This window comes from Strix uralensis, chromosome 3 (genome assembly GCF_047716275.1).
Source record: "Strix uralensis isolate ZFMK-TIS-50842 chromosome 3, bStrUra1, whole genome shotgun sequence".
In the NCBI taxonomy this organism is placed as follows: domain Eukaryota; kingdom Metazoa; phylum Chordata; class Aves; order Strigiformes; family Strigidae; genus Strix; species Strix uralensis.
The window spans coordinates 115,356,407-115,381,724 of NC_133974.1; the positions used below are offsets into that span (position 1 = coordinate 115,356,407).

The window sequence follows — 25,318 nt, forward strand, 5'->3', positions numbered from 1 at the left end:
ACTTTGCTGGTTTGCCTTCAACTTTTATTTATAAATGCATCAGCTTGAGGCAGCAATCAACTACAAACAGAAGTTTACAAAGGATTCCAGGCGCACTAAGATTTGGTATAATTAGACATTATTAGCCACAATCCTAAATCCCTAAAGGAGTTTTAAAACTCCTTCCCCTTTTTATTTCCAAAAGTATCCGAAAGCATTGTTATATTGAGTATAAAAACGGAAGTGCCTGCCAGCTGTTGCAAGAAACACAAGTTTTTGCACTGGAGCTACCAGCATCTCCAAAATGGAAACAACTGGGTTTTAAAAAAAAAAAAACAAAACAAATAAAACCGCAAGTAGTAATCCTTAATTAAACCAACAGGAAGAACAAGAGAATCCCTGCAGAAAAAAATTATGTATGCAGTGCATCTAACCCCAGTTACTTCCCAGACAGACTCAGGTAAGTGAAAGAGAATTCAGTCTGCTTCTCGCAGAGATGGCCATGCCGAAAGCGGCTCGGGAGACACAGTCATTCGGTCGAAGTGGCAGTGCCAGAGCACACAAACAAGACAGATGTCATCCGCGAGTGAGAGGCCACAGCAGCCTAGGAGACCAGATTCTCTATTTCACGACGCACGCTCTTGGCTGCATCTTCAACCTCGGTCACCTTCTGAAAGATTTCTTTTTTCTGCAAAGAATAAAAATAATACATTACTGTCTACCACTAAACTGAGCATCGTTCAAGGAGAAAGCGGGCTACGTCTCCTGTAAGGCAAAGGCTGAGAACCAGGAAACGACGCACCATCTGATCCAGGAAGCAGCAAACCACTGCAGTAAGGAACCAAGAGGCCAGGTGAACAAACCCAAGACTAGAAACTAAATAACTCTCCCCGAGTCACGGGGTACATCAAAAAACATCACGGTGCCGATGTGTACGTACAATTACATTTTTCATTCGCTCTTTGTCCAGCTTCAGGAACTCCTGCAGTGTCAGGTTAGTAGGATCTTTCTGAAGGGAAAGAAAAGCGCAGCCCGCAGAGTGTTTTTTGTGTTCCTCCCTGAAAAGAGGGAAAAGGAAAAATAAAAGCAGCTCCTAACAAGACACGCGCAGCCGTTCTTCCCGGCCAGCAGCGGTTCCACCTCTGCCGCGCCCGCCCAGCCCTGTTCGCCCCCACGCCGGCGCTCCCGAGGGGGGCCGGGGGGAGCCCCCCCACTACTCACAGGGGGTCGTCGTCGGGCTCCCAGCCCTCCAGCTCCTTGAAGCAGAAGAAGCACTGCGCCACGTCGGGGCCGTTCTCGCTGGGGCAGTGCACGAAACCCGCCGCCGCCATCTGCGGGCAGAGGGAGGGCCCATCAGCGCCGCCCGGCCCCGCCGCCCCGGGCCCCGCTCCCCCCCCCCCCCGCCGCCGCCGCCGCCGCCGCCGCCGCCGCCGCCGCCGGGCTCACCCGCTCGGGCGTGCAGGCGCAGCCCTCGGTGAAGGGCCAGTTGCGGAAGGTGGCGGCGCGGGCGGGGACGAGGTAGAGCCGCCATTCCTCGGGCAGCGCCGCCGCCTCCGCGCCGCCCGCCATGGCTCGCTTCAAACGGCGGCGGTTGGGCGCGCGGGGCAGGGCGGGAGCGGGCCGGGCGCGCGGGCCGCCGGGAGCTGCAGTCCCGCCGCTGCCCGGGAGCCGGCAGGGCCCGGCGGGCAGGAGCGCCCGGCAGAGACCTCCCCAGCCCGGCAGCGGCTCTCGCGGCCCGTGAGACGAACCACGCCAGCACGAAGCTCCCTCCGGGCCTTAAGCCGCCGCCAGAGCCGGGTGTGATGCGCGCTCTCGGCACCCCCGGGCTCCCCTTCCCTCCCTGTGGAGGGGGCCGAGCCCGCCGCCACACAGCCCCCCACACGAAGCGGCTCTGGCCGGGGTGCAGCCCTCACAGCCGGGCAGGCGAGAAGCACCCTGGTAATTCCCGAGGAGCCCGAGATAACGGCGTCAGCCAGCAGCAAAGAGGATGCTTTTTTTAAAGCCTCCAGCACAAATCCAGGGGGAAGGAGGATGAGTTTGCCAGTTTGACCCTTTTTGGTTTTAAATTACGCCCATAAGAAGGTGCTACGGGTTTCCGTGTTGACAGAGCTGGCAGAGAAGCACAATGGGAAGGGTCCTGTTGAGGCAGGACCTGCACAGGGATGCTCTCACTGCTCTGTGGCAGCAGCCGCCTGTTCTTGCCCCAGGCAGCTGCCCTTCCCCTCCTCCAGGCAGCAGGAGCGGCTGAACTTGCCCTCTCTGCCTGACTAACGCTGCCTGCCTGGAGAAGGAACCAGGACCGGCCATCTGGCTCGCAGCCACAGGGGCAGGAGGCAGCTGGTTTTGCGGGGAAGAACTGGCTACTTGTCCATCACAGCAGCAGAGGCTCAGTCGCCTGCGCTGTCCGATGGCGGCAGGCAGTGTTTGCTCAGAGTCTCCTCCAGAAAAAAATGCAAGGGCTATAAACTCGTGGACCAGGTTACCTCCTGGAGCAAGCTGATGTAAGCAAAGTAGTCTGAGACAAGGGGTAAGGACAGATTAGCTCAACTGCTCAGTAATAGTTTATCATCACAAGTAGGTGGGTCTGCAAAGAAGCACATTCTCACCCCACAGGAGGTAATGAATGGACCAAGCAGACTTGTGCTTCTTCCCCTAGGCTGGATCTGAAACCTGAAAAGAAGCATTCAGAACGTTTGTGTGCAACATCAGGACTCTCAGGAAAGGGACTTCTTCTCTTTCAAAGTAAACTGCAAAGTATTCCTTCTATGAAAGTACTGATTACTATGCAGAATGATCCCAGTATTTACCCAGCTCAGCTACTGTAGATCAATGGCCATGATAAACTGACCACAGTAAGCAGCTTCCTGGTTGTGAACTATAAAAGCTCAGACAAGCACGTGGAGAGGTTTGGGCTTTGCTGCCCTGTTAGGAAAGGGTGAGGTTCCACCTTTATTCTCCAGGAAAACTTTGTTCTGTTAAACTGAGCTGTGTTTGGCAACCGTAATCGCTGCTACAGTCACTGTGCAGCTCAGGGAAGCGTGGAGTAATTGTGTCATTAAGCGGGGAGGATGCTGGCTTTTTAATCACAGCTAACGTAACTCATCACGCTGATCTCTGAGGCACGAAGAGGAGGGAAGCAGAGGGCTAAGAGCACACGGTTTGTTTCATCGTGTGCCTTGGAAGAGCCTCATCCATTGCAGAGAAAGCCAGCTGCCCGTGACCATTCAAGCAGTGGCCTTAAACTGCTAGGCTTAAGAGCCACTAGGGCTTCTCATTATTCAACATTCTGGGGAGGAAATGTTCTCCTGAGAGGAGGCTGTTAGTGGTCCCTGTGCAGCCACAAAAGAGAGATGGAGCTGCAGCAGATATTTTATAGCTACTTCAAAGGCTGCCTAATTCCGGTGCTGACCTAGTGAGGGCAGGTAGAGCTCCCTGGCAACCCTGGCGCGTTTCCCCAGGGCTGCCAGCCCCTATCAGATTGCACACCTGACTTCACACAGTGCCTGTTACAAGGCTGGCCTCAACCTCCTGTCCTCAGAAGACTCTTGCTGAAAGCAGGGGGTGAATTCCTGCTCACCGAACAGTGCCTCCGTGCTCTGTGGTCACCCATATAGCCAGTGGAGTAAAAGAAACTGTCTCTTGCAGACAGCTTGAGTTGCCAGGAGGAAATAATACACAAACCACAGGCTTCACCAGTGTCCTTCAGATCTGGCTTGCTGGGATCCCTCTGCAAGTCAGGAAGGTCTTCTTGGGTCACAGTTATTCATCTTCACCCAGACCATCAACAAAGTGATCCTCGAGCCAGCCACGCTTGCACCCACCAAAGCCATTAGGATCAACAGGGAAGGATCTCATGGCAAGTAATTCAAAGGCATGCCACATTTTCACAGGCAGAACTAAGGAACAGGGTGTGGAGTTTACAAAAGCACATAAGATAACACCAAGGGATCAAAACTTAAGCCTACAGTCCTGGGAGTGTGAGATATAATAGGTATAGCAGCTAACTGGCTGGTTTTCCAAGAAATATGGGCAAATAAGCAAGAAACAAGCCATGTCTACATAAATGCTGGCAGACCTGCAAAGTTGCAAAGCAAATTGCAATGTTTCTGCAGCCTGCAGAACAGCAATATTGATCTCCATCCCCTGTAAGCTTTAATGAGCTCATTCTTGCCAGTCTTCCTGAAGGAAAATGTTATTTCTACTTTTCCAGACGTCTGACAGATCCAAAATGGCTGAGGTGCAAAGGCTCAAAGGATCCAGGGGTAAATGAACTGCCTGGATAAAACAAGTGGTCTGCAGCACAACAGGAATCCCAGGGCTGTTCTAAGCACCTTCTTCACTTGGCATCCTCCCTCAGAGGGACAAAGCCACAGAGGCATAAGCGCAGAACAAGCAGCTCCTCAAAATCTTCACAGACGTTTTTGAGAACATGATGCAGAACTGGTCATGTTCTTCAGACTGTCTTTTATCTCCTAATTCTGGCTGGCAAGGACAGAGTCTGCTAGGGCCTGCATGTGTGCAGCTTCTGCGTGGATGCCCAGTAGAGAAATGAGGAGTTTCTTGCCTTGCTCCGATGCTCACACACACGCTTTGCATCTTCTATCGGCCATACTTGAGTTTGCTACATTTCAAGAGAGACAGCCTAACAAACAGTATGACTACAGGTAGGCTTTTCCAAGGGAAGGGCTTTAATTCCATTCATAAAGACAGGTATTTTTTTCTTTCCAAGTACAGCTAACTCATAACATCAGTAACATCAAAAATTTTCACGTAGTCATAAAGCAGGCAGAATTGTGCACAGATATTAGGGCACACAACACTTGGATGGGTTCTCTTTTCCTCCCACTAACACTGTTTTTGTTTTGGTGACAATGTACATTGGCTACACAAAAACTTACTTTGTGTCCCTCTCTCTGCTGTTACCAAAATGAAGACTCCATTAAGGCAACTACTACTATAGCCAGGTACCCAACAGGTATACACAGTGGATTAAGAACAAAGCAGCCACATTTGCTGTATAGCTCTCTGTGGGACTTGATGTGAAAGGAACAGCACAGCGGATGTGATTCATATTTATAATGCATGGACTGACCTTCAGTCAGTGTGCTGGGTTTGTGGTGTGGCAGGGGTTTTGGTAGCAATTGAGGAGGCTACAGCAGTGGCCCCCTGTGAGAAGCTTCTCAAAGCACCCCCAGCCTCAAGTCAGACCCACCTCTGGCCAAGGCCGAGCCACTTAGCGATGCTGGCTGCACCTCTGTGATAATGTATTTAAGAAGGGGAACCTGTGAGGAGGAGGAGTGGGAGTTGTGCGGAGGAGTTGCAAGCAGGACACCTACGCTAACACTGACATCAGCAGAGGAAAGGGGTGGGCGGGGTGCACCACTGCATCCCCCCACTGCAGCCCATGGTGAGAGGGCAGGGCCGCCCCCCTGCACCCATGGAGGTCACCAGTGGAGAAAATGCCCACCTGCAGCCCATGGAGGACCCTATGCTGGAGCAGGTGGCCGCACCTGAAGAAGGCCCCGCTGTTGTAGTTCAGCACTGGAAGGACTGCAACACATGGGAGCGACCCATGCCAGAGCAGCTCAGGGAGAGCTGCAGCCCCTGGGAGGGACCCACACTGGACCAGCTCAGGAAGGACTCATGTTGGATAGTTTGTGGAGGACTGCCTCCACTGAGAGGGGAACTAGATTGGAGCAGAGGAAGAATGTGAGGGGTTTCCCTCCAGCCCTGGAGAAAGAAGTGGCAGGACTGACTGCACCCCCTCCTCCCTGCCCCCTGTGCTGCTAGGGGGCAGGAGGTAGAGAAACTGGGAGCAGAGCTGAGCCCAGGAAGAAAGGGGGGGGGGGGGGGGAGGTGTTTTTAAGATGTGGCAACACTCCTCCCTGTCCTACTTCGTCTGTTAAGTGTTGTTGATAGTGTTTGAATTAAATTTACGTTCTTTTTCTTCCCCTAATGAGTCTGTCTTTTGCTGATGACCATAACGGGCGAGTCACCCCTCTCTGCCCTTATCTCGATTCCCAAGCCTTTTATTTTCTCCTTCCCAGCACTGGGGGGGAAGGGGAGAGTGAGCAGCTGCATGGTGCTCAGTTGCGCTCTGAGCTCAAACCACAACAGTCAGGCAGCAGAGCAAACTGCCAACTTACTGTTCATCTGCAGTAAAAGTCAGTGAAGCTGCTAAACTATGTAAGAGTACTAGACCCCACTACCAGAGAAACCATTTGGGGTTTGTATTTTTTTAATTCTTGGATATTCCCATTCATTCTTTGCTCTCCTCTTTACTTACACTTAGAGCCATGAAATCACAGCCTAGATGCTTCCAAGAACTGGAACTGGCCCACCTCTACCCTCCCCTCCCTCCAAGCTCCAAACAGATTGCTTCTATGAACCAGAGCCTGCATTTCAAACACCACCATGGATTTTTGTTCCGGGTTTCTTCTAGCCAAAGTGTCTGTAGCAGGAGGAGGTGGATGCTGGAGCCTATGAGGCTGTCTCTGTGGTTAGAGGTGTGCCCAAAGGGCTGATCTGCAGCATAAACAACTGGCAGATGGGTTGTAAGATTTCAAAGAGCTGATTTGGCAGCTGTTGTGTCCTACCTCACCTAGCTACAAACCCGCTTGACATCTTGTTCCTGAACACAGAACACTGCGCACTACAAGAACTTCACATTGAGCACAGGGTCAACAAGGGGAAAGGAAGGCAGCAGGGAAGGAGCAGAAGAAAAACATTTCCTCTGAGCCTTGCATTTGGGATCACATGAGTTCATTATTCCTAAAACATGGTTCCAATATTGCTGTTCTGGCATGTGTAGAGCTTTCCTAATGTTAGCACCCAGCTAGATGCATGAATATCTTATTTCCCTTCACAGATTCAAGACATGGTTCCTAACAAAGCACTCAAATCACAGAAACACTGTGGATGATTTAAATGTAGATGTTCATTTCGCCATAAACAAAAACCTGTGACTTTTTGGATAGGTTTTAAAATTTGAAATCCATGGGGCCCCTCTGAAGTGACAAGTACTTTTTGGGGGTTTTGTTTGTTTGTCAGTGAGGGTCTCCAAAGTAACAGTGGCAGGAGAACTCCCCATAAAGAAGTTTAGTCTTCCAGTGGTTTCAGAATGTCCCAGTTGGCATTTCCAAGCCTCTCTCCTTGGAGCATAGGAATCAATCCTCTTGGATTGCACTTTCAGCACACAACATAGCACTGTTGAAATGCGAAGTCCTAGGGATAAAGGCATTGGTGCATCCCAGCTCTCACATGGCAGCCAGCGTCCTCCGCTGAAAGCCGTGGTAGTTCTTTGCTTGACAGATTGGGCTTTTCGCAGACCCGCAGACAGCTCTGACAGATCAGCGCCTCAGCCTGAGAAAGAAGGCGTGCTTGCACTCCTTGCTGTCCAGGGGATAGTATTTGTCATAAAAATCCAAAATGTACTCTTCAGTCTTAAATCCAAATTTTTGGTAGAGCAGCATAGCAGGGTTGCTTGCAGAGACGTGAAGGGTTACGTCTTTGCCCATGCAGGTCTGCCAAGGGAGGGGAGAAAAAAAAAAAAAAAGAAGAATCACAGCAAGAGAATGAGACAGCCTCTGGGGGAATGCGGAGGTGAAGAGATTCATCAGTTCAGGTATTCAAGTTACAGAGGAAATATGAGAAAAATCGCAGGCCTCGACACAGAAGTTACCACACATAGCAACAGCTGAAACGTCAAGGGAAAACTGCTGTTCCTCTGAGCCTTTGTTTCTGGGAAACATGGACTCTCTGACAATGAAAGCAGGTTTTGGATTATAATTTGTCAGCTTTCCATTGTCAATTGCTAAGTAATTGTTAATTAAAAATAATCTCGGTGTACAGCACCGATCTCAAATACTTATTAACAATGGCCTGAAGAAAAGACAAAACATGCCAGAAGATCAGGCGCCGCGCTCCTCCCCGTCAGCAAACAGAGCTGAGCTCTCTGGGACTGCGCTAGCAGCCCCAGCACACCTCTGGGCTGTCACGCTGGAATTCCTGTCTATCCCACCCAGCTCCTCTCCCATCCTTCAGGGCACAGCACTCGCCTCCTGAGAAGGCAGGGAATTCAGTTCAGACAGCAAATGGCATGGCTGAAGTTACCTTAAAGATCCCAGATTATTCTAACTAGCAGCTCTCTGATAAAGATACTGATATAATAATTTTTTCCTGCTTTCATCTAGTGTTTTAATAGCACTCTATGTATATTGAATGTATCGTAAGTCTAAGTGGGAACAGTAACACCCTTTAGAAAATTTCCAAGGTAGATCATTCAAAGGGAAAGCTCTCACAGGGATTTAAGGGAAAGAAAACAGGAAAAAAAATATATAATTGGGAGCCATTTTCAGGAAAGGAAGTTGGAGTTAGATCGTGCAGTTTGGTCCTCTGGGCTGGATGCATTAGAGGGTAACTTCTGACAACAAACCCATCAAGGCACCATTTCCATCAATGCATTTTCTGTTAGATTATGCTGTTCCCAAGAATTCATCCCCAAACTCAGCACGCTGATCCAAGAGACATGTATGAAAGTGGCTCCAGCTACAGAGAGCAGACCCTGGTGTCAGCCCAAGGAGGCTGCAAAGCAGCACATATGATCTAGTGACTGAGGAACAAAAGGTCACAACCACCATTTCTTCTCCTACAGGACTAAATGCCTTCTACCATTGAAAAAGAATCAGCAATGGAAAAATAAATCTGATGAGCTGAACATACAATGGGGATCTCTCACTGCTAGCAAGCCTAATCAGCCTCAAACCTGCCTGGCTCTCCTCAACATGATAATTTTATGCTACTCTACCTGCAAGCAGAATTAGGTTAATTGGCTGTGATACATCCTACAAAAATCTGTGATGATTTTCTACAGCTGACTTGCCAACACACCCCAACTCTGCTGGAGAGACATGAGTCCAGCTGCTGGATCCCTGCAAACCTTGGCTCAACACTCATGCCTTTTCTCACCAGGTGTTGACATCCCATGTCAACAGACTACAGTTGAGGGCAATTTACTTAAACACTTTAAACAGAGACGCTCAGGAAATCTAAGGGGTGAATTTAAAGCAGATTGGTTAGTGGCCTGTGTCAACATGTAGAGCAGACATAGGTGGACACTGCAGAGAGCTGTGTAGGTAGAAGAGTTACCCTCAGGTGGCCCAGAAAAGCCACCCTCAGTGGAAACTGCTTTTCCAAGGTACAGATCACTGTTACCAAGGCTCTGCCAGCACTCCCTACCTCTCTTCAGCCAAATGAGTATGAGGAAAAACAGTTTCAATGGCGAGTTTTTGCTAGTGCAGCTCGTCTTGACTAAAACAAGTCAAGGAATGTTTCACATCGGCAGCGCTGCCAAGAGAGTTCAGGGAGTGGTAAAACTGTGGGCCCTGAAGAGGCACAGTTGGGCTCTGCAAATGCCATCTGTCTGCATCCTCACTCAAAATTAAGCTGGCTTTCCTGCAATTTAATTCAAGAAAGTGAATGGAATTAAGGCCACCTGAATAACAGTATTCATTCAGAGATTTAATGAAGTTTAGCTACTTTAATACCACCCGTTTAGTTAGCTCAGATTAATCTTCCCAAGTGTCCCTGCAGAACAAAGCCCAGTACAAGCTAGTTTGAACAAATTTGAATGAGGTTGCAAACACTTTTCTTTATCTTCAGTTCAGCTGGATTTGAACCAGAAGCGAAAGAGAATGATTAAGATCAGCAGGTGATTTAATGCAATGGCCCTGGTCACGGAATAAACCTCCAGCTGTAGCCAAGAAAAGCTGCAAGAGATTCTTACTGAACCTCCCCACTATTATCTCATTTTCTCCTTTAAACCCCAAATTTACAATATTACTGTTATGGGAACTATTGACCACCAAAGAACACAAAGTTAATTTCCAAGACAGTCTAAGTCTACAGTATCTCACTAATTCTGAGGACCTGACCAGTATGGTTATTTTTCTAAATACATTTAAGTTTCTGCTTTTGAAGTGATTTCCCCCCATAAATGTTCACATGGGCTTCTGACAATCTGTGCAGTTGTGTATGCAAAGAAAGAGATGGAAAGGACGAACACACACTACTTACTTTATAATATTTGCATGTGTGTACGCAAGAAGGGAGAGGTAGTTCTTTAGCAGACATGGGGTTTTTTTCATTACCTGGATAAGATGGTAAATCATGAAGGTTGCAATCCCAGCTCTTCTCCACTCAGGGTGAACTAACAGAAAAGAGATGTAAGCTTCGTTGTATTTCACGTCTGGCACCATAAAGCCAAAAGCAATTATAACTTTCTTGTAAAGGACGACAACACTGAAGTCTGGATACTGCAGGCATTCTGACAAATCAATTCCTACAAAGAGAGAAACAGCAGTTGAAAGCACTGCAAACCAAAAGAAGTGTCACACTTGCATGGAAATTCAGGGTTTTAAGGCCTAGAAACACTCACTTGATCCCTTCCTTCTACCTTTATTTCAAAGCTCTGATATGGAGAGACGCTTCAACAAAACACACAGACAAAATGAGACCTGCTTACTAGTGGAGAAATTAACAAAGCTGATTTCCTCCCAAATGACTAAAGGATGAAACTAAAACTCAAAAAGCACATTCTTTACAGCAGGATGGTTAAAAAAAACAATTTTATAATCACACAATCTCAGCACCCAACCAATCTTTCCTTGGTTTATATTCTGAGCTGTATCTGCAGACTGCTAAGGACCCAGTTCTAAATATGCATGTGCAAATGTTTGCTCGATTGGGTCCTAGTAAGCTTGTGCCCCTTGCCCTGGGCTCTTAAGGGCTGCAGTAACATTAACAGATAAGAGTTTACTTCTTCATTTCACCTGGGCGGGGCCAGCACCAAGGTGATGTGCACCGTTCCCATTCCAGCCGGCAAATGCCAAGGACCTGCCTGCAGACAGGCAAAGGGGGGCAGTTCAGTGTATCCGCCTGATACACTGGGTGAACCATCCCGTTCTTCCTGCAAGCTCTCTCCAGACGCAGCAGACATGAAACTGGGCTTCAGCTTTGGTAACATTACCTGCCTAAGTTCCTACCTCTTCTCCCCTGCTGGCCTTGAGCTCCTGCTGTTTCCTCTTGTGCATACTCAGCTGTCTGTGGAGTTGCACTGTGAACCTGACCACAGCTTTCAACGCTATCAAAACATTTGCTTTTAGCATGCAAATTCCCTAATCTGGGCCATGAAACCCCCTCTCAGGCAGTGGTGCTTCTGTGAGTCAGAGGCTGGACAGAAACATTTGAGGCTGCTGACTTCCGAGCGGTTTGTTACCTTGCTAATCACATTGCTGCTGCAGCCCAAGAGCATCCACACAGCATGTTGGGGCCAAGCAGTGCAGTTCAAGGCACAGACAACTGCTTGGTAATTTGTGTGGACAGGTCCTAAATGAGTGCAAGACATAGCGGAGCTGTGCCATAAGCGTTAGTTTCAGCCTCAAATTGGCAATCGCAGCTATATCTGGAACGTGGGATAACCAAATAGCAGAGTATGTTTTCCAGTAATGTTTATCGCTCTTGATGAAATGCAAGACTTCATAAGGCACCAGGCATAAATAAGCGGGTGAATTATTTTCTTGCTCGAGAGTAAGCTGGGTGGAGTAAGACGTGGGAGGAATCGATTGGCAATAGGGAGCCGCGTTAATTATCTCAGGGCTGCAATTGACTGTGAAGTGCCTTACAGCATGTCTGTACAGGAACGCTACATTGCCCTGAGCACGCTGGCGTCTATGAGATGGTGCCGTCCCCTCGGCACGCAGTTATTCCTGTAGGAAGATGCTTAGCTCAGGATGGTTTACCACTCGTCTGCTCGGGAGATGTTTCCCAGTAGGGCATGAAGGCACAAGATACCGTGAGAGACAACAAGGGGAATCTTGCTTCACATCAGCTCATTTGCGGTAACTGCAAACTTGTTTCTGCCTTGTGAGGAACAAGAAGAGCTCTGACGGGAAGGATCTGGAGAGGTGGAAGAACTAAGGCCTGGGCTCACCCCACCTGGTGAGCCTAAAACTTAAGAATTCAGTCAATGAGTGCACCTCTATTAGAAGGCAACTGAGCATACCTAAGATGTCATTTACTGACGATAGCATCCCCCAAGCACACATGCTTCGGATGCCTAAACTGAGGTGGAATTACAGCTATTTCTCTGAACAACAGTGCTAGCTTAACGGTGCCCTCCCAGCTGCATATCCCACCCCCTCCTCAGTTGTACCAGCCCATCGTGAAGCTAAACCCTTCGTGTCCACAAAGACACTGTGCTTTATCTCCTGAAGTATCACCTCCTCACTTGTCTCTCTTGCTAAAACAGGATTAAGGTGCAATAAATAATATAATCCCAGACTCAGAAAATTTACACCGTGGAAGAGATTTTGATTCCTGTTTGGAGACTGATGGGAGTGTCAGCTTTCTGATTCAATGATGAACAGTTCAGTCGGGTGGAACACACCCACGCTCCTTATGTTAAATAGAACAGGGTGAGTCCTGAAGAACTTAATGAAGCTGCGACCCAACTTGGCCAGAACTTCAAATGCATTATCAGAAGAGGAGAGACTATGACAAAGGGGTTCAGCCTCTGTTGGGATTGCAAGTGTCTCTCATGAGCTCCAAAACAGCTTGTGAAAGGGAACGTATACCACATTATCTCCCCACAAACTGTACAATTTGGACAAGGAGTAGCACAAAGGGCTCTGATCCTGACTGCAGCATACGAGCACTGATGAACTACAAACCCTGTTGAATCACTATCTGCAAATCAAAATGTAAAGCAAACAGTTACTTGGAATAAGGTGTGTACTGTTTGTACTGGGCTTTTCTAAATTAGCCTGCCATGTTGTTTGCTCATCAGAAACTGATCCGTGCAGTAGATGAACATCACTGTTATTATTTTAGAAGAACTAAAGACTACAGACTCATAACTGCCCCCATAAAGGGCAGCCACTGTCCCCAAAGAGCCTACAGTTCAAGAAACGACACCAAAAAAAAAAAAAAAAAAAAAAATCGATGCCCAAGCCTTCCCATACCTTGCAAATACTGAGGCTTGAAGAAATAAAGGACATCACGGTGAAGCTTGCAGCTGTAAGTACAATTCCCAAATTTCACTCCAACATATCCAGCCTACAGCTGCTAGGAAGAAACTTTCTCATGAAGCTAATGAACAGTAGGTCTCTGGTATAAAACTGTTTACTTCAGCTCCTGATTCTGCAAAACTTTTCACTGGATGCTTAATTTAGTAACTGACTACTCCTACTGGCATCAATGGTGTTACCCAAACCAACCTATTTCTTTAAGTGCTGTGCTAATTAGGGCCTAATTGCCCAGTTCTAAATGATCTCAAAAGACAAAGACACCAAACCCATGTCTCCATCTCAACTGCATTCCTATGACATCAGATAATGGTTTTCTAAGAACAGAGCCAGACACCAACTGAAGAAAAATTTGGCCCAAGAATATTTTTTCTGAACAAAACCACCTCCTTCTTAAAAAAGCAAGTGCTGAAGGAATCTTACCAGGCCAGAAGAATTCATGGCACATGGAGTTTATAGTGGGGATGTGATTAGGACGAACGTAGCAGTAATCAACGGGTGCTTCAGGCTCAGCCTTCCAGTTGAGATCATTCCTGTGTGGATACGCCCGGATTTCTGCCAGCAGCCTGAGTTTTGGGGGCTTTGTCTCATAATCGCGCCTGCCAGTAACATGAAGCAAACACAAAAGGCGACTGAGCAACAATAACCGCCACTGCAGCTGAATGGGTACTGCCCATGAAATAATTTTCTGACATGCTCAACTTGAAACAAAAGAACAGATTCTTCCATTCATGTGGGAAAACAGCACCCAGCTCAGCAAAAATACCCGTGTGTCAGAGACCAGGACACTTCCCGGATCCACAGCACACCAAGCCAACCTCTCCTTACAGCAGGAGCAAGGAAATCACCGCTCTGACCCAAGAGCAGGTGCAACTTGCATCGAATGACTTCAGTGATTCCCTCTCTGCCCTGCCCTCTTTTGGAGATTCCCCTTCCCAATGCAGAGCCAGTTTAACTACTCAGCTAAATAGAACACTATCCTTTCAGGGTTACCATAGCATACTGGGTTGTACTTCAAGGATGAGTGAGGAGCACTGCCCAAGAAAGGTGTCCTCTCCGTGGGTTCACAAGCCAAGAGCAAATTCAACCTCTGACCATCTGTACCTGATGTAAGGTTTCAGGACACGGGACGTGTAAGGACTGACAATACTGTGGTCTGTCAGCAGATCTTCTGAGCCTACCAGTCGATACAGAAACTTTGTTGTCTGCTGTCGATATCCCTTCATGGCAGGCAGCATTGTCTATACGTACAGTAAAATGCAGAAAGAACATTTCAGGAAGATTAATCAATGACTTGACACAGGGGAATCATATCAACAGAGGGAGGATAAGGGCCTTTCAATCTGAAAGGATGGATTGGACCCACAGCATGACAGTCCCACCTCAGAGGACTCTGCTGTGCAGTCTCAGATTTAGCGCCCAAACCTATGAGCTGCACACATGACTCAGAAAAGTGCTGCAAGCGATCTCCCTCCTACATAGCATGAAAGAACAACCACCTGTTTGGGTACTTTCAGGCCTCTACTATCCATGTTTGGGCAGGGCTGGAGTACAAATACACAGACACTGTGGTGCTGACACTGACAGACAGCTGTGCTGTATGAGCATGTCCCAAGATGGAAGGGACTTGTGGGAGCATTGGTGGGGACACAACCCCAAGTCAAAATGAGTCTTGTTCACGTAATCCTTTCCACTCTGGGAGTCAGACAAGCTCAAGGTGACACTGCTGTCTGCAGCAAAAACTCTAAAATAACCAGTGCCAAAAGCTCAGATGGATTTGGAAAACACTCACCTGGTATCTGTCCAAGATTCTGAAGTCCTGACTAGTAGTTCTGTATGTTGCTTGGCCTACTGGGGACCTGGAAACAACTCCTTCTTTGGCTCCATAAATCCCATCAACCAAGAGCAGGGCAGCGTTCACAACCTGGTCCAAGTCAAAGAGCGGCAGTCCTCTTTCCCTCTTGGCCTGCCTGACTATCAGTTTGCGCCTCAGTCTCCGGGCCTCAGGGGTCATGCTCATGGCATTGGGACAGGCCTCCAGTCTCTTCAGCAGCAGCTTTTCCTCATAGATGCTAACAGAGGTATGCTTGGGAGCCCTGGGTTTAGCATCCTTCTCCAGCTGTGGCTTCCTCTTGTCTCGCCCCCTCACCTGAAGTGATGCATTTGACTCTTCAGGATCTTCACTGTCACCTTCCATCCTTTCTGTTTTTTCTTCTTCACTCTCCACCTCTTGCTTGATCTGCTCAGCTGTCTTCACTTTTTTTCTACTTGCTACCACATTGCCAGCACCAGCTGTCCCGCTGGGAGGGGGCACGTACTCTATTCCTGGGTCTATAACTCCATCTCCTTCCATCTCCTCATCATCTGTTCAACAGATCAAAATAATCCAGGAAAAAAATGTAAACATCAAAGCCCCATTTCAAAAAGTGTTGTCACAGGACTTTTCTGATAAGGAGAAATAATGTGGGTTTATCCAACACACTCCATTCGCTATTTACTTCTGGACTTCCTGATTTTGGACAGGAGACAGGGTAAGGAGTCCAATTTCAGGACACAGAATCAATCCTGCTCCTAAGGTGTCTTGCAGTTTGGCATCCAAAAACATGGCACTCCTGAGCTGCAAGCTCATGCTCTTTAACAAGTGTTAAAATTGTTGAAAATTCCTGAAGACTGGTGATCAAAATGGTCAAGCTGGTGAGTTTTATCTTCAGCTAGAATACCCTGGAGAAGCTCTGTTTAAACTGAGGGAACAGTTAGGAGTCACAGAAGCACAGGATTTATCCCTCTACAGAACTTGACTATCCTTCCTTCCAACAAGAAGTGCTTTATTCTCCAATTAGATTGAGGTCTGGCTTCCTTAGGGTACTAAAAGCACTCAGTCTGCATCACTGCTTTGCAACCTAACTGAAATGTAACATTTGTTAATTGAGACATTTGAACTTATAGAACCACTGGAACATTACCATGAGAATTAAATTTCTCCCATTTAAGAAACAGTTGAGGCAAAATTAGGGTTGCTATCTAAGAGTGTAATCTGTGTTGCAGTGAAATGCTTATGCTGAGCAGTGCAGCAGTTGCTAGGTGAAACCTTCTACCCACTGTTTATTCAGGATCCCTCAGAAGATGATAATGGTGGTTTCTTCTGGCCTTAGAAGCTGGCAATACAACTATGGAAAACTAATCAAGATTTACACACAACTAAGACAAACAGAGTTTTACAAGTTACTTTCCGTCTTATCTTGTAAAGATCCTGCAGCTAACTGGAAATTTATTTTTTTTTTTTTTTTAAAAAACACCTTCCTTGACAACTACATATAGCTTATTATTGAAAAAAAACCCATGGCATCTCTTACCATGAAACAGAGCCTGTGGTGGCATGACATCTGGGATGAGATCTGCTTCCGAGAGAAGGCTGGGAGTAGCTGAATGTGAGGCTGGAGTGCCAGGAGCAGAGAAATCCAGAGATGGGGAAGGAGAAGGACTTGTCAGAGGAGTGCGATCTGAAGAGCTCAAAGAGGAGAAGTCAATCACCTCTCCTTTCTCAAGGACAATATCAGGACGACGGCCTCGACTGGTGAATTTAACGGGAGTGGAGGAAGTACTCCGGTCCAGGAAGCCAGCTGCCTCTTTCTGGGCTCTCCGAATATCCTTGGCTTCCTGAGTGCGAGACCTCTTCTCCTTCAGCTCCATGGCTGATTCGACTGGATTGCGGCTTACCCGCTTCCTGAGTCCTTCCACAGTAATGATGGGATCCAGAGGTGGCTTTGAAGCTGCTAAAGAAGTAGTTTGCTTATTCTAACAGACACTGAGCTCCTGCAGTCACTGGATATATACTATACAGACAAAAAACACATTGACTACAAAATGTATTTTCAAAATATACAAGAAATTAACTAAGGACATGTAGTCAGTGCACCACTAAAGCCTCATTTAAGACTCAGTTTTGGTCCTCTGCAAGAAGGGAATTTGCTAGTGCGGACCAAACATACAAAAACCCTCTGCAGGATAAAGATGAACAGAGAAATTGTAGGTTTCAGCTACAAAAATCCTGAATCTCAAAAGCCTTTGAATTGGTTAGAATGATGCAAAAAGGCAATAAAATATAACAGGCCTCTCACATACTACAACACATGCAACATAGTCCTCTTGATTTAAGATCAAGCATTAATGCAGGGGAAAAAAAAAAAAAAAAAAAAAATCATGCTCTGTAACTGTCCATACACACAAACGCATTGTTTTAAGTAAACTTTTCTCATGCCTTCCAGCTCTGTCCCTAGCTAGGAACCTATACACCACTGGGGAAAGAGTTACCTTTTGCCTTTAGTGCAGATGCAGACAACTTCTCTCCTTCAGGTTTCATTGTTGGGGGTTTATTATGAACCAGTTTCCACCACCCCGGTTCTCCAAATTCCTGTGCCCCTGAGCGGAAAAACAAGGGGCTCCCCACAGAAAGACAGCCAGCGACTGTGCTCCACCATGTTGAGGTCTTTTTCCTACATTGAGAGAGGGGAAAACAAGTGTTTGGTTCCCATTCACCAGCTGTGCTTTCATCCTGAAGCCTCCTCCCTCTGCCAAGATGGGAAGTGCAGAGTGCTTCTGCCACTGGCACTGATGCGGGGGGATGATACTCCCTACACCCCCACCCTTAAAGAGGTTAAAGGTTAATTAATTTCTTCTCAAAGAGATAACCATTCTGAAGGGCAAGACTACAACGTACTGGTGGGCTCTGATGCAAAGTGCTGTGTACATACGCTCCATAAATGCCACGCGAACGCAGCACAGTGAGAGGCAATTTTTCTTTTATCAATGAGCCACAACATGCCAAACCTACAGAGGAGAGGTCTACCTTGCTACTGGAACCCCCAACTTTCAAACACTGACATTTCTACCTTCCTTAGCAATTTGACAATACAAGAATGGGAACAGGATCCTAGTGATAGCTGTGTTGAGCTGACACTGCGAAGCTGTATTCCATTACTGAAGATGGCAAACAGGACACTGGGTGTACAGGATGGGAGAGACAAGGGAGAGGTACTGATAAAGGTGTCACTTCACACAGAAGGGAAGACGAACTTCATTTAAATGCTTGCCATGACTACTTTGAGATTTCATTTAGCAAAGCACACTCCCAGAGCTGTAGGACAGGATCTCTAAGGCTGAATTCACAAAAGGAGTTGGGATCTGACCACTCTGCCCTCCACAGCTGCAGACTGGTCAGGCACTGAAGAAAAGCAGAGTTAGGGCTCTGAGAAATAAATCACTGAGGACAACAGAGCTGCAGGAGGCGACGAGGTATCAGAGCACGTATACTGGTCCCACAGACACCTGCATGCAATATATACTGGAGCCCTATCTCTGCTTGGGATTTTCTGCCATAAAACCTCTCCTACAGTTTGGGGAAGAGGATTTCTACTAGTCAACACACCTGTCAGCCACACTCACTGAACTATTTTTGAAGCACATTTTTGGCCAGTTGTAGGCAGGAAACTGCCTTTCACTCTGCAGGGCCAGGTACTCTACTGGGCATCTGAGCATCTTTTGTTCCTCTAAGAACTGGTCACAGGGCTAAGATATCATTTAGGAAAGAAGTGAGAAGAAACATTAAAAAATTGCCCCTGTAGCCAACCACTGAGGCACTCCCTTGGATACTGGAGAATCACGTTCGTGGTGCAGAGTGTAAGCCCATATTTGCACAGGATCTCAGGATTCCTTCTTGCCTTTGCACTCCTCTACTGGCAAAAACTTCAGTACTTGGGCTAGGCTTGGCCAAACAGGTATTTGCTGCTGAATGTTGCAATTACACACCTTGGGATACTGACCCTCAAATGTGGGTGATTGACTCAGGTGCCCCAGATCAGAGTTTGGAGCATTACAATAAGTCTGGATAAGCTGTACTTTAATATGCCAAGGAAATAAAGCTTGCACGCCTTGAACCGCTACACGTATGGTTCAGCTGTCCCTGCTTCATCAGTGGCTTGTCCAGGCAAGCGGGGAGACTATGTCTGAGGCCAGTAATCACTTCATCTGAATTTTAATCAGAGCAAGGAGTGCCCAGTTCCCAGGGCAGGTCTCAAAATGCAGCATCAAACCCTGGGAGGTGATGGCTCATCAGCTGCTTTCCAGTCAGGGTCCCTGTGGTTTCCAGAGGGGACAAATACTAACATTTCTGAGAACAGAGCAAGGAGGCACAGACAAGCAATGAAAGCAAAGCCAAAGAGCAAATCTGGTTAGGGAGAAAGGCCAGAACTTACAACAAAGAAATCCCTGGCAAAGAAAAGAAGCTGTGAAGTCAATCAAACCTACAACTTCGAAGGCTTGCTCGGTTCCTTCACTGCCTCTATAGCACATGCATTAACAGTAAGACTTGGGTTTGACAACTTCAGCACACTCAGATAAAACGCGCCGTTCGCCTATACGGCACACAACTCATCGTGCCGCAAAGGCTGCCCTTTATGAAAACGGTGCTTACTCTGACAGCTTCTTTCTTTACACACACTGGAAAACATTTCAGTGGTTTGTAACACCTGCTATGTAAAAACTATTTTATCAATATTCAAAACAATCTGAAAGATGAGGCCAAATTTTCCTTTTTGGAGAACTTGGTCCATGCAAGCTTTATAGCCAAGTATAACCAAGTACTTTGCAGGACCTCTTTTTTTTCTTTAAAGCCCAGTGACATCAGGACTAGCCCATCTGTTGTGACTGTTTAGAAAGACTCAAAGGCTTTGCAGGTTCATACACTACCTAAAGGAGTATAAGAAATAATTCAAAATATATGCATTTACATTGCTTTTGTGTGACATTCTTGGGGTTGTTTTTTTCCCCACTAAGAAATGCTTATTCTTTCTCAAGAGTAGCCCTCATGCCTACGTTCAGGTTCTCAACATTAAATCCTTCAATATTCTCACTACTGAGGCTCAACAGGGACATCACCAAATTAACCAGGATTCTTGTCCATCTGTATAACAGGTTTTAATTCCTTTGGTTCACCAACCAGACTTCCAGGGAAACATCATGTCTTTACCTGTTCCCTAACAAGAAAGTCCAGTGTTTCTCAATAAAAGCACAAATATCTTCTTTCCATCTGAAGTACCCCTGACGGCCCGTTCCTTCCAGAGATAAATTGTACATTGCCAGCATGACGACCTGGAACAGAAAGTGTTGGATACAAGTGAATCTTTTCTGCTTTATCTGCTCAACTGCCCCACTCCAGCCACCACACACACACACATCTTTGCTCCCTCATAAATGTGTTGTTTTTGCAACATCTCATAGGGAACTTCTGCAATCCATCTTCCTCCTGCTTTCATGCTGTCCATTCTCATCTTCCCATTGTTAGATGCAAATTCTCCCTGAGATTTCTCCATTCCAGGGGAATAACAAGCTGCCTAGTTATGTAGGTTTATGCTGAGACACAAGCTTTTGCAGCAGCTGTATAAATGAATTATATCACAACTGGGGTCTGAATGTAGTGTGGAGGTAGGGAAAAAGTCTTTCAAAAAAAGGGTGAGAATTAATCCTACTATCTAATCCATCAGAAACACAGTGACAATGGTTTTTCTAGATACTGTTACATCTCAAACTGAACAGACTGTAAACTCCATAAAAATCACATATCTACTAATTGTTCTGGGTATGCAAGAATTAAGTTTGTCTCCAGGTGTTCTTCATTAAACACAATCCATTTACAGCTCATTCAGATGCCTCACAACTAAATTCAGTCTCACCTATTACATACCTAAAGTAAAGGGCAGGTTTGAAAAATATCACACCTCTCTAACAGTCAGCTAGGATTTACTTACAATTACATTTACCCTATTCAAATGAATACAACTAAAATCAGCTGGGCTGGGACCATCTTCCAACAGTCACACAGCCTCGGTTGGATACTACTTCCAACAGGGACTTATTCTTCACTGTCAGAGAAGTTTGAAATGTGTTTTTCTTAGGGAGATGGGTCTCCTTGCAGTGGACCATAGCTTTCTGGAATGCATTGCTGAAGATGCTCACAACCCCTCTTAGTTTGGTAACTATTTATCTAGGATTTTGTGGTTTTTAAGTCAGGTGTGACAGTGTCTCAGGACTTAAAAACAATTCTCTTTCCAACTGGCTAAAGATAAGGATCTGTTGCCACATACTCTGAAAAAAATCCAGAAATCACTGTCCTCATTTTTCCTAGTTCAGGTAAGTTGATTTGTTCATTTCCCTCAACTCAACTTACACAGAAGCAGCAGCAGCTCTGGCTGCTGGAAGTCTAGGGAGATGGTCTCTTCACCAGTCAACTTTCTTCCTCGCCTGTTTTGATTTTGTCTGTCCCTTCCCCGTGGCACTCTGAAGAGGCCTGGGTGTAATGCTAGCAGCCTTTGCTCTCTAGATCTGTAACCTGCTGAAACTCTGCCGGTCTGCTAGCCAGACTGCTTCGCCAACCTTCTCCCCTGCACAGCCCTGCACTGGGCACCATGCGAAAGCACTGGAGGGGTTACAACCGATGTTTTAAATGATCTATTACGAGACAACACACCACTACTGTCTCAAAGGATGCAAATAGATGTTTCGCACATACTGCCCGATGTGGAAACACTTAATGCTGAGCAAGAGCTACTGCCTGATCGAATTCATTTTATGCAGAGGCAGCCAGCACTGCCTGCCTGCCCCTCCAGTGCCCTGCTTAGAGTAAGATGATGTGCATCAGTCTACTCATATGTGGTTGCTGTATAATGCAAATTATTTCGATTGCTCTGGTGTGCAAGTGACTGAAACAGCAAATTCCATCAAGGACTGTTGCTAGTCAGTAAGCAGCCAGGTTGGAGCTTTGCGTTCAGGGAGCTGGCAAGCTTTCTATTTGCATGTTGCTGCCTCACTAGTTTTACATTTGCTCATATACACAAAAAACTGTTCATGCCTAGCAGCCAAATTGCATTCATTTTGCTTTTCCAAACCTGCCTGAAGCCATGAGTTCATGAGGAACATAAGGGAAAAAAAAAAATAAAAGGGAAAAAAAAGGAATGTGGTTTGCATGATTATCTATCTTTCATGCCCAAGATCTAATATGCAGGCAATCCTCAGCTAATTAATTTCTGAAGTTCATGCACCATGTTTCTTTGTTACCTATACCTGATCCTCCTTTTCTAGGTAGCACATACTCAACAAACAACAATTTTAGCAAGTCCTGTGGTTGTTCTGCTGGCACAAACGTTTTACTTACTTGTTGCCACGTTAATCTCAGCCGTTCAAATTGCTCCTTCCCATCTTCTGAGCAATCAGAGCAAGTAAATCTGAAAAAGTTGTCTCCTTTGAGGTAGCTGAGCTGTTCCCTCAGTTGACCTAAAATGAATAGGTAAAAATCAATTTCCTGGTCCTTTTGTAGGAGAAAGTGCTGCAAAGGAGATTTGGATTTCCTACACCATCAGGCAGGAAAGTACTTTTTGCTTTTTTCCCAAAGTCCAGAGACCCAGATGGTTCCTAGGAAGTGTCAGAACTTGCTGCAATGGAGGGCGCAGATTCATTTCACAGTTGCAGCAGTCAGCAGTGACCAACTGAAATGCACAGGCATAAAAAAAAGGCGTTCTACCTAACATGTGAATGCAGGTACAAAGCCAAGGATTTCCTTGTCTCCGTTGCATTTCTCCTTCCTTCTTCCTTCCCCAGGATAATCTATATCCTTCAACCAATAACCGTTTTCCCACTCTAAAAAAAAGCTGACCTGTTAAAAAAGGTATGCCACTGCAAAGGCTATCAGAATATACAAGCATTCTCTTCCAGGTCATCTTTCCACTCGCTGCTACATGTCTTTACAGCTCTCTCTTTCCCTGCCCACAAATTGTTACTAAAGTAAGACTGCCAGTCCCTGTTTACAGCAGCCTCCAGGATGCAGTGCCGTAGACATGGTGTGAAACTTTAAGGTATTTATTTATCCTATCAGGAAAAGATCTTCGTTCCTTGAGACTGAGAGCCAAAAGAATGGCCCAACATTATCAGAAAACACTTCTTTACTGCAGCTGATGCATTAGATCCTAAATCAGCAAAGCACTTCAGCATATGCTTTGCTGTGTAAAGATAACTCTGCATAAAAGTTTGCCTGAACAAAAGTGATCTGCTGGGATAGAGCCACCTGCGAAACCCCACGCATCCAAAGTTACAGGCTCTAGTTCTACCTTTCTACAGCAGAGAAAAAAAAAATAATCATATGAATCAGGACTTCTAAACTTAACAGGGGTTAATTTAGACAAATATGAAAAATTAAAAAATAAAATCACAGGACGTGGAAACAGTTAAGACTACAGCATTTCTGAAAATTCACACATGAAAGGTCTTTCTCTAGAAGTATGATATCTCTTTTACTGTATAACGGCACCAGATCAAGCATTTGTAATACATGGATACTCTGCTTCCATAGCGTATTGCAGAATCTAACTATTAAAGTTGCACCTATGTCTGATGGGGAAAAAACCCCACACTTAGTAGATTAACAGAATTTCTACATGGCAATTCAATGTAACTATGATCATTTGTCTGTGGATGTTGGTGATTTCACAAATGACAATTGGTATCCATATAACTGAACAGTTAGCAAAGAGAACAGTACTTCTCTTTTCCAGCTTGTTTACTTTGCACATTTGTATCTAGTTACTGTTGCTCTGTGATTGGCTTTTTCTGCTCTGGATTTCTTCCACAGCAACTAGAGGGGAACATCTTTGTAAAATAAAAGAAATTGAGTGTTAAATCAAGTGCTCTAAAATATCTCATGCTACCTTTAACTCTGCTCCATTTTTTGACTAATACATTTCAAGTCAGTATGTCCCTTTAACTGCATACTACCTTAATAGCAGGATGCTGGTTCCATTAAATTAACATCAAAACACTAACACACCTTGAGAGGAGATTTCTACACTGTAACTTTCGGCAAATTCTAAAATGGCAAATGTACCTGCAAGGCAGGTGCCACCTGCAGGGTTCACTATTTCTAGCCATAAATAAAAAAACCAAACCACCAACAACTTAAAAAAAAAACCAAACAAACCAAAAAACCAACACATGCTTAGCAGCATCTAGCTTTTGGATCCAATAATAGACCCGATAATGCAGAATTTAGGAAGTCCAGTCTGTTGTGTTGCTAACAGCATGTATCTTATGTCAAGCAGCAGTAGCAGAGGGATCAAGTTCTGCAGCTTGCTCCAAATGCCTCCCAAAGCTAGCTGCTACAGGCTGGACATGCTTCTGTGAGAGCTAACTTCAGTTCACATTATCAGGAAACCACTAAGGTTCAGATTTAGCCATATGCTCCACAGATGTGACAAACTGACCAGAACAACAAAAACCCCACCAAAAAGTAACACCATCCCAAAGCCCTTTTCCTCCACAGACCTTTACAGGTCATTATCTGAGTGAGCAGAGAGGCCAAGTGGCTTAGCCAGAGTGCCCTAAACATGACAATGGCAAGACTCAGGAGGGTGTGTGTGTTTCTGAAGTCACACCCTTGTTCTCTACTAATTAAAAAAGACAGTCCCATTTCTTTACAGGGAAAAGCTTCGGACACCCATACAGTTCATGGATCGAAGGGCCTAACGCAGACAGCTGGCATCAGGCTGCAGGGCTCCATGCAACGCCAAGACAGCCCTCCTCCTACAACATCGGAAGGGAAACAGCTAAGCAAGGGCTGCCCTGTAAAGCAGATATGCAGGACAGCATAACCACCTTGCAAACAACCACCACAGCAACGCAAATGAGACACAACACAACCGGCAGGCTTACTTGCTGGAATCCACTTCTGGCACTTCTCGCAGTAATATGACATCTCCTCCATCCAGGACGCGTCACCTTCATCACTGTTCAGAGAGTCCCCGCTCTGGTCATGTGATAAATCCACCGAAGCCTGGTCCTCAGACTCGACAATCAGGAGAGTCTCCCCTTCCACCTCACCCTCCTCTAAGCCCTCAGAGGTGGAGGTCCTGGTGGCTTCGTCATCGTGGCGGCTCAGCAGCCCACTCATGTGAACGTTATTAGCCATCCTAGATGGTGTTTGCACAAGGAGCTACTCCTCCCCACATTGACAAGTCCATCCACACTGGATGTGCCAGCCAAGTGCCACAGTCGAAGTACAATGACAGAGGAAATGTTTTGTATCCACCCTATAGCTTTTGGGACTGGATTATAACCTATACAAAAGAAACAGTCTTTCACAGATTACCTCTGTTTGCTGAAACACTTGCAAGTAGTTAGATACTAATGATCTCCAAATGTCTTTAATCAAGCCTCTA

At 46.2% G+C, this 25,318-nt stretch overlaps 2 protein-coding genes across 3 annotated transcripts; both read right to left on the reverse strand.

Annotated features, from left to right (window-relative positions):
- Positions 1-2: 2 nt before the first annotated feature.
- On the reverse strand, positions 3-1,562 carry BIRC5 (baculoviral IAP repeat containing 5). The gene is made up of 4 exons (XM_074864013.1): positions 1,426-1,562; positions 1,201-1,310; positions 920-1,037; positions 3-667 (listed from the first exon to the last, which is right to left on the reverse strand). Exons 1-4 carry the CDS (start codon positions 1,546-1,548, stop codon positions 584-586), a joined length of 435 nt encoding a protein of 144 aa, XP_074720114.1. The 5' UTR covers positions 1,549-1,562; the 3' UTR covers positions 3-583.
- A 3,082-nt stretch (positions 1,563-4,644) lies between these two features.
- Positions 4,645-25,313, reverse strand: KAT14 (lysine acetyltransferase 14). Of its 2 annotated transcripts, none has more exons than XM_074864016.1 (10): positions 24,813-25,313; positions 22,267-22,385; positions 20,086-20,207; positions 17,373-17,554; positions 16,415-16,831; positions 14,854-15,425; positions 14,166-14,302; positions 13,485-13,660; positions 10,128-10,318; positions 4,645-7,502 (listed from the first exon to the last, which is right to left on the reverse strand). In XM_074864016.1, exons 1-10 carry the CDS (start codon positions 25,066-25,068, stop codon positions 7,329-7,331), a joined length of 2,346 nt encoding a protein of 781 aa, XP_074720117.1. In that variant the 5' UTR covers positions 25,069-25,313; the 3' UTR covers positions 4,645-7,328. The 2 variants fall into 2 exon arrangements, with proteins under 2 accessions (XP_074720117.1, XP_074720116.1); XM_074864015.1 differs by having other exon boundaries at positions 16,415-16,834.
- Between the last annotated feature and the right edge of the window lie 5 nt (positions 25,314-25,318).

Coding starts and splice junctions, on each gene's coding strand:
- BIRC5 (XM_074864013.1), bottom strand. CDS start 1,548: ATGGCGGGCGGCGCGGAGGCGGCGGCGCTGCCCGAGGAATGGCGGCTC. Junction 1,311..1,425: donor GCGCCTGCACGCCCGAGCGG/GTGAGCCCGGCG, acceptor CTCTGCCCGCAG/ATGGCGGCGGCGGGTTTCGT. Junction 668..919: donor AGCGAATGAAAAATGTAATT/GTACGTACACAT, acceptor TATTCTTTGCAG/AAAAAAGAAATCTTTCAGAA.
- KAT14 (XM_074864015.1), bottom strand. CDS start 25,068: ATGGCTAATAACGTTCACATGAGTGGGCTGCTGAGCCGCCACGATGAC. Junction 16,835..17,372: donor ATCTGCACTAAAGGCAAAAG/GTAACTCTTTCC, acceptor CTACTTCTTTAG/CAGCTTCAAAGCCACCTCTG. Junction 7,503..10,127: donor TGATTTACCATCTTATCCAG/GTAATGAAAAAA, acceptor CTCCCTTGGCAG/ACCTGCATGGGCAAAGACGT.